The sequence below is a fragment of the Sorex araneus genome, chromosome X (assembly GCF_027595985.1).
Source record: "Sorex araneus isolate mSorAra2 chromosome X, mSorAra2.pri, whole genome shotgun sequence".
In the NCBI taxonomy this organism is placed as follows: domain Eukaryota; kingdom Metazoa; phylum Chordata; class Mammalia; order Eulipotyphla; family Soricidae; genus Sorex; species Sorex araneus.
The window spans coordinates 154,625,063-154,633,952 of NC_073313.1; the positions used below are offsets into that span (position 1 = coordinate 154,625,063).

An 8,890-nucleotide genomic window follows, 5' to 3' on the forward strand; every position below is an offset into this window, starting at 1 on the left:
ACTTTTGGCAACATTGTCCAAATCTGAAAACATCAATTTGAGGAGATATAAGTAAATATAATTCAGTGCAACATTTGATATACTGGCCAGGACATAAGAATAATCCTAATGCTTAATCACAGTTTCATGGATAAGTTGTGGTGTATATTCACAGTGTGTACTACGCAGTTCTAGGATAACACAATATCACAGATCGCTGCAACATGAATGGAATTGAAAAGTACCAGATTAAATGAAGTAAATTCAGGGAGAAGGATAAATGTGGATAATCTCATTCACCTGTGGCAGACAGAGAACAGAGCGTCAGGATGGACAGGATCCAATGATAACGGCCCCTGCATCCTAACCAAACTCTGGGGTTCCCGAGAGGAGTCGGGTGGGGGCTCAGATGACTGGGAAGAAGAGGCCGAGCACAGGAGACACAGCAAAGTGTGGGGGTCTGTGGGGATTTTGTGCTGGGAGAAGCGCAGGGACTTTGGGACCCATAAGCATCAGTTCTTAGACTATTTCCTCAGTTAAAATAACAAAAATAAAAGACGGAAATCTCTCATTTGTTTGAAAGTATTTTTTAAGAAGGAAAATCAGGACACGCAAAGAAAACTCCGACCCGAGCAACTTACAGCAGAGATGTCCCAGGACTTTGCAATAGGCATTCTCCACTGGGCCGCTCCAGACAGGGGCAGGTGCTGACTCACCGCCTGCCCTCTAAGAGCTCCAGAAGTCTCCATTTTCTAGAAGCCGGCAAGAAGCACCAGCTCCCACGTGGCCACGATCCAGAGATACACACAGGAATCTCGGACACGAGCAACCTGCGGCAGCAATTTCTTTAGACCCTAATTAGTAAAGTCTTAGAATTCCTAAAGCAGGAGAGGCCATACGACATTATATTATATCCATAACAATCAATTCACCACGTTGTATAGCAATTGCATTTTTGGCAGATAGCAGGGGAGGTAGGACTGGTCTCAAAACATCGAAGGTAACTAAAGCAGAGAAAGATACCTTGCAAATGTCTGCCTCACAAGCAGGGGGAGGTATAGAAAGAGGGGGGTAACAATGGGGAATTTGGTGGTGGGAAATGTGCACTGGTGAAGCTATGGGTGTGGGATAAATGTAAAATCGAAGTGAAAACATGAAATTTTTGTTACTGTATCTCACGGTGAATTAATAAAAAATAAAAAATAAAATAAAATAATTGTTCTTTCAAAAAATTAAGAAAAATCAAACATCTTACATAGCAACACATGAGTCCCCAGTAGACAATGAGACAGAGAATAAACAATTTTGAACTAGAAGACAGTGTAATGACTAAAACTTATATATGTGGATAATGTAATATTCATTATATATTTCAACAAAAAAGGAAAAAGTGAGCCCTTAAAGCCCCTCTCCCCCTGCCCCGAGTGTCTGTAACAGCTCGCCCCCTGGTGGTCACACGCACCCCTGCAGCTCCCCTGTCTCCCTCAGCAGGTTTGTGTCTGGGCTCACAAGGACTTGCCCTCACTATGCCTCTTGCACAGTAATACAAGGCTGTGTCCTCAGTTACTGAGTTGCTCAGTTTTAGGTAAACTTGGTTCTTGGAGGTGTCCCTGGTGATGCTGACTCGAGACTGAAGACTCGGGTTATACTTTGTGTTTCCACTAGCATATATAATACCAATCCATTCCAGCCCCTTTCCAGGGGCCAGGCGGACCCAGCTTACATCATAGCTCATTAGAGAGAATCCAGAAACCGAGCAGGTGAGGGACAGCGTCTGTGAGGGCGTCACCAGGCTTGGTCCAGAATCCTGCACCTGTACCTGGGACAGAACACCTGGGGACAGAGTCCCACAGTGAGTCACGGGCTCAGAGGCCCCATGCCCACCTTGGAGCCTCTGTCCAGGGGATACTCACATCCGGGAGCTGCCACCAGAAAGAGGAGGAACCAGTGCTGGTGCACGTTCCTGCCCACGAGGTCCATGATCTCAGACACCGTGTCAGGGGGAGAGGGAGCCCGAGTTGGGGTGAGTGTGAACGTGCTTTTAACCCTGGGTCCCTAGTGCAGATTTGCATGGGGGAGCCTCTGTAGAGAAAGGCGGGGACCTGGGGGAGGCTGGTGTGTGGGCTCCCTGGGAGGAGGTGCTGACTGTGTTCAGAGCACTCAGGCCTGTTCCTGGGGCCCTGTCAGAGCCGGGCCTCTTCCACCAGCACAGGAAACATGCTGAGGAGCTCTCAGGAAACAGGAATTGCTGAGGGGAAACGGCATCTGGGGAGGAGAGTCCCTTTGTCTCAGGTTCCTGATGACCAAACGTAGCTCCCCTCAGGGCCTCTACCCTGTAGACAGGACCCTGCCCCTCCGTGTCCCTGTGTGGTTCCTCCTGTTTTCCAACTGTCTGTCAAGTATTTGTGTTAGAAATATGGTGGTAGCCAGGTTTATTGTTTAAGTTAATTCTGAGAGAGCTTGGTTCAACCCAAAGTCAATCAAATATTATAGTCGTTTCTTCTCACAATTATCTTGGATGAAAATTCTTTCTCCTGGAGCAGATTTAACCTTAACTATTTATTCAGGGTAGTTGTTAGAATGTGTCTGCTCACTGATGATGGGTTCATATTTAACAAGAAGAGCTTCTTTCAGGTGACCAGTCTGGTGTTCTTGGCCTGGTAACAGCACTTGATCCTGCTGTGTCCTGTCTATAACTCAGGGTCCATAGACCCGCATGAACCTCAGGACCCTGCACTGGGGTCATCACTGAGGAATCCTGACTCTGTCAGGAGCATAGAAAGAGTTCAGGGATGATCCTCAGCACACAGTCCATTGGGCAGGGAGCCTGGTCTTAGTGTCAGGCTCACATATTCGAGAAGAGAACAAGTACACAAGCCTGGGTGTGCCCAGTCTGATCCCCCTGAAATGAATAGAACCTAGACACAGGCTATGCCACTTAATTGTCCCTCCTATTTCCATGAAGCACCAGAGGGTTGAGTTAAATTGAATGGACCAGAAAATATGCTGTAAAATCTGATTTTAAAAATTCGGCTTTAAGGGCCAAAAGTGATCAATGTACCCAACAAATTAAACAAATTTTGACTTAAATAAACACAAACACAGATGCACAAACAAGTCAGGCTGTGTAGGGATTGGAGGTTCGTGAGTCTCCCCGTCACGTCCACTTTAGTGTGTATGTGGCACCAAGTTCTCAGTGAGAGCCCTCAGAGCCAAATAGGAGAGACGGACAAGAAGCGTTTCTTGTCTTCCCATCACTGCACTGTGGGGAAGGGCCTCTAACCACCACCAAGGACCCCAAGACTCCTGTCAGATTTATACCTCAAAACTACATTCCAGTGTGTAACTAGGAGCAGACAAGATGAACTCCTGCCTGTACTGAAACAAAACATTGCCTCCCATCCGTACAAGACGTGAGGGAACAAGGTGTGTTTGCATTCAGAAGAGCAAATAGGAGGAAAGAATATCCTCTACGCAGCTCAGAATCAGGGCTTGATTTCCTGTATCTTATAGCGGGTCAGTCTAGATGATGCTGGAGAAGTGCAGGGGCTAGCCAGGAGTTAGAGACAACATGGAGATAAAGAGTGAGCATACACAGGTGCCCGGGGGTCTCGGGGACAAACTTGTATCCCTTGTTTCACCCAACAGTGGACAGTACGTGGCTGAAGTTCTCTTTGTCAATTCCATACTATTGCAGTCTCTCCAAAACGGGGTGTAGCACTAAGACGACTGATAGACTCTCTAGTACACAAAGCACACCACTCGCTATAGCTCTGTCCAGGGTGTACTGTCCCAGCACAGCTGCAGGCTCAGAACCTGAGAATCCTCACAGCCCTGCCCTCTCCTGTGCTGTCTCCCCAGGCTCCACCCAAACCAGCAGTTTTCAGGGAGCCTGGACCCCAGAGCTCAGGAAGGACCTGGAGTGAACGGGACATGCAGAATGAAGAGAACTTTTCCTAAAGCCAGTTCACTTTGGCTTTAGGAACTGTTCTTATATTGATGAAAACTTGTTTTCAATCACCAACTTTAACTATGTATTTTACTAACATTTATGCTCTATCTTAGCTGCCCTTCCATGTTTCTGTGTTCTCTGTTCTCCCACTGTGAATGCAAATCCTGAGCCTATCAGCCGGTGTCATTGTCCCAGTGAATTCTGATTTGACTGAATCCAATCCATATCAATCAAATTTCACAATGTTTTTTCATTCCTGTATTTCTGATGAAAATCGCTTTTCCTTGAACAACTGCCTTCTGAAAGATTCAAGGTGTGTATTTAAAAAATGAATACAGACGTGGCCGCCTGAACATCGGACCTTTAGCTGCCGCCCCGTCCTGTGCCCCACCACCCCTGCCATCCTGTCCGGCTCCCTCCAATCGGCCGTTTTCCCAGGTAATCAGGCGACTCCCAGCCACCCCTCCCCGGGTGCCCCCCCTGTTCCCATGCGGACGCCAGACATCAGACCTTTAGCCACCGCCCCACCTCGAGTCCCTCGACCCCCCACATGTAGAAACTGGGGCGTGGCCTGTATCTCAGGGGGAGTGGTCTAAAAAAGGGGCGTGGCCTCCTGCCGGAGCGACTGCCACAGTTATTATTTTCTACCTTAGCACATCAGGAATAGTCTTTTTCTTTGAAAATCGCTTTAGCCCATCTCAATCACTTATACAAAATAACCCATTAGGATACTTCAACTTTAGAAAAACTATCAGTGAATAAGAGAAGCTTAGCAAAACCTTTGTAAAGAGAACTTAGCCTTAAGTCTTCATTAAATCCCCCACATCAATAAGGAAGAAACGCCTGAATATAAGGAAGAACTCTAGAATAGGAACAAGGCTGCCATCAGCAATAGCACAACCAGAGCCCCTCCTTCCCTCAGCAAGTGGGAGTAGGAATAAACAACTACAAAGTTCCAATTCTATACTCCCATAACAATATGAAGAAGCAGTGAAAATCCCCTCTACAAAGAGAGGGAGAAGAAAAGATACCAGAAACCTCAAAAGTGGCTACCCACATCTAAGACCTCTCAGATGAAGAATTCAGAGATGAAATCTGGAGGAGAGTCGACCTACTCCAAGCAACCATGGACAGACATCCAATAAATTACGGGAGGAGATTAATGAATCACTGGAACGATCTACCAAAAAAAATGCAGGAAGAAATGAGAGCAGAAATTTCAAACCTACAAACGGAAGTCACACAAATAAAGGAATCGGTAGATGAACTAAAAATCACAGTAGATGCCCTGAACAGTAGAATGACTACAGCCGAAGACAGAATCAGCAACCTTGAGGATGAGCTGCAGAAAGCTTACAGACAACAACAAATAATGGCGAAAGACCTCAAAATGGCTATAGAGTGAATCAGAGTCCTTGGGGATGACTTCAAGAGAAACAACATAAGAATAATTAGAGTACCAGAAGCACAAGGAAGTAATCCCAATGAAAAAAACACAATCAAAGACATCATTACTAAGAAATTCCCAGAGCTGGAGAAGGCAGGCATCTAGATACAAGAAGTCCGAAGAGTGCCAGCAAAAAGAGACCCAAATAAAAAGACTCTGAGGCATATCATAGTCAGAATGGCGGATGCTGTGGATAGAGACACAAATCTACAAGCAGCAAGGTCAAAGAAGGAAATCACATACAAAGGAGCACCCCTCAGATTTACAGCAGACCTGTCAGAGGAAACCCTCTGAGCCCGAAGACAATGGTGGGACATAGTGAAAAAACTCAACGACATGAACTCCTCACCAAGAATACTTTATCCGGCTAAACTCTCACTCAAACTCGAAGGAACCATAAACTATTCCTCGGATAAACAACAGCTCAGGAAGTTCATAGACTCAAAACCAAACTTTAAGAAGGTCTAAAGGGGCTACTCTAAGCTTAGGAGGAACCCCATAAAAACAACTAACCCCACAGAAAGATGACACAAAACCCCATCACAATAATCTCTCTCAATGTCAATGGCCTAAATGCACCTATCAAGATACACAGAGTGGCAAAATGGATCCAGAAATTAAACCAAACATTCTCTGTTTGCAAGAAACACACCTGAACAAACAGAGTAAACACAGACTCAAAGTCAAAGGATGGGAAACAATCCTGCAAGCAAACAACTCCCTTAAAAAAGCTGGAGTGGCCATCCCAGTATCCGACAACATAGATTTCAGGTTGAAAAAGATTAGAATGGACAGCGAAGGCCACTTTCTATTCAACAAGGAATATGTACAACAGGAGGAAATCACACTCTTAAACGTATACGCACCCAATGAACGACCGGCTAAATACTTAAAACAACTTCTAACAGACTTCAAAGAGGACATCACTAACAGCACAATAGTAGTCGGAGACTTCAATACCCCCTTATCACCTCTGGATAGATCAAGAAGAACAAAACTCAGCAAGGAAACACTGACTCTGAAAGAAGAAATGGAAGAGAGAGGCCTAATAGACCTATACAGGGCTTTACACCCCCAAAAGAAAGAATACACATTCTTTTCCAGTGCACACGGAACATTTTCCAAAATAGACCATGTACTGGGCCCGAGAACATACCTCAACAGAATCGGAAAAATAGAAATTTTATCAACCATCTTTTTCAGACCACGAAGCGCTGAAGATAGAAGCTAACCACACACAGACACGGAGAACCAAATCAAGCACCTGGAAATTAAACAACTCAATGTTGAACAATGAGTGGGTCAGGAAGGAAATCAAAGAAGAAATAAAAATATACTTAGAAACAAATGAAAATGAGGACACAAGCTACCAAAACATATGGGACACAGCTAAAGCTGTGTTAATGGGGAAATTTATAGCTCTCCAAGCATTCCTCAGGAAGGAAGAAAGGGCCCACATAGAGAACTTGACTTCACGGCTCAAGACCTTAGAAAAGGACCAGAAAAAGGAAGCCAAATCAGAACGAAGGAAAGGAATAATAAAAATTAGAGCAGAAATTAATGACATGGAAACCAAAAAAAACAATCCGAAAGATTAATGAAACAAAGAGCTGGTTCTTCGAGAAAATAAATAAGATTGATAAACCGCTAGCAAGACACACAAAGAAAGAGAGAGAGAGAACCCTAATAAATCGAATCATAAATGAAAAGGGGGAAATTATAACAGAAACCAGTGAGATTCAAAAGATAATTAGAGACTACTTTGAAGGTCTATACACCACAAAACAAGAGAACCTAAAAGAAATGGATAAATTCCTTGATTCCTACAATCTCCCAAGACTGAACAAAGAAGACTTGGAATACTTGAATAGACCCATTAATATTAAGGAAATTGAAACTGTGATCAAAAATCTCCCCCAAAACAAAAGCCCAGGCCCAGATAGATTCACTGGCGAATTCTTCCAAACATTCAAAGAAGACCTGTTGCCAGTTTTCCTCAATGTTTTCCAGGAAATTGAAAAAACAGGAACTCTCCCAAACAGTTTCTATGAAGCACACATCTCCCTAATACCAAAAGCAAACAAAGACATCACTAAGAAAGAAAACTATAGAACAATATTTCTGATGAACACCGATGCAAAGATCCTCAACAAAATACTAGCAAATAGGATCCAACAATTCATCAAGAAGATCATACACCATGACCAAGTGGGATTCATCTTGGGGATGCAAGGATGGTTTAACATTCGGAAATCATTTAAACATAATCTATCATATCAACAAAAGTAAAGATAAAAACCATAAGATCATATCAATAGATGCAGAGAAAGCATTTGACAAGATCCAACATCCGCTCATGATGAAAACCCTCACCAAAATGGATTTTGGAGGAACTTTCCTCGAGATAGTCGAAGCCATCTACCACAAGCCTACGGCAAGCATTATCCACAATGGAGAAAAACTAAGGGCCTTTCCTCTAAGATCAGGCACAAGACAAGGATGCCCACTCTCACCACTTCTCTTCAATATAGTACTGGAAGTACTTGTGATAGCTGTTAGACAAGAAAAAGAGATTAAGTGCATCCAGATAGGGAAGGAAGAAATCAAACTCTCACTATTTGCAGATGATATGATACTATATCTAGAGAAGCCCAAAGCCTCTATTAAGAAACTGTTAGAAACAATAGACTTATACAGTAAAGTTGCAGGCTACAAAATGAATACCCAAAAATCCATGGCCTTCCTATATACAAACAATGAGGCAGAGGAAAAGGACATGAAAAAAGCAATCCCATTCACAGTCGTATCCCAGAAAATCAAGTACCTTGGAGTCAGCTTAACAAAGGAAGTAAAAGACCTCTACAAAGAAAACTACAAAACGCTACTCCATGAAATAAAAGAGGACATGGGGAAATGGAAACCTTGCTCATGGATAGGGAGAATCAATATTGTCAAAATGGCAATGCTCCCCAAAGCATTATACAGATTCAACGCGATCCCTATAAGTATACCCATGACATTCTTCAAAGAAACGGATCAAGCAATCCTAAAATTCATATGGAACAACAAATGTCCACGGATAGCTAAAACAATTCTTGGGAAAAAGACGATGGGAGGCATCATCCTTCCCAACCTCAAGCTTTACTACAAAGCGGTAATAATTAAAACAGTATGGTACTGGAACAAAGGCAGAGCCAAAGACAAATGGAACAGGGTGGAATATCCCTACACACAACCCCACATGTATGATCATCTAATCTTTGATAAGGGAGCAAGAGATGTGAAGTGGAGCAAGGAAAGCCTCTTTAACAAATGGTGCTGGCATAACTGGACAACCACATGCAAAAGAATGGGCTTAGACCTCGACCTGACACCATGCACAAATGTCAGATCAAAATGGATTAATGACCTCAACATCAGACCACAGACCATAAGGTACATTGAAGACAAGGTCGGAAAAAGCCTCCACGATATTGAAGATAAAGTTATCTTCAAAGATGACATGCAACTGG

At 43.6% G+C, this 8,890-nt stretch overlaps 1 gene segment (V, D, J or C); it reads right to left on the minus strand.

The window, feature by feature from the left end:
- Positions 1-243: 243 nt before the first annotated feature.
- Positions 244-5,772, minus strand: LOC129399824 (immunoglobulin heavy variable 4-59-like). The segment is given in 4 exon segments: positions 244-279; positions 1,505-1,812; positions 1,893-1,962; positions 5,764-5,772. Coding segments are annotated over 3 exon segments (411 nt in total).
- Between the last annotated feature and the right edge of the window lie 3,118 nt (positions 5,773-8,890).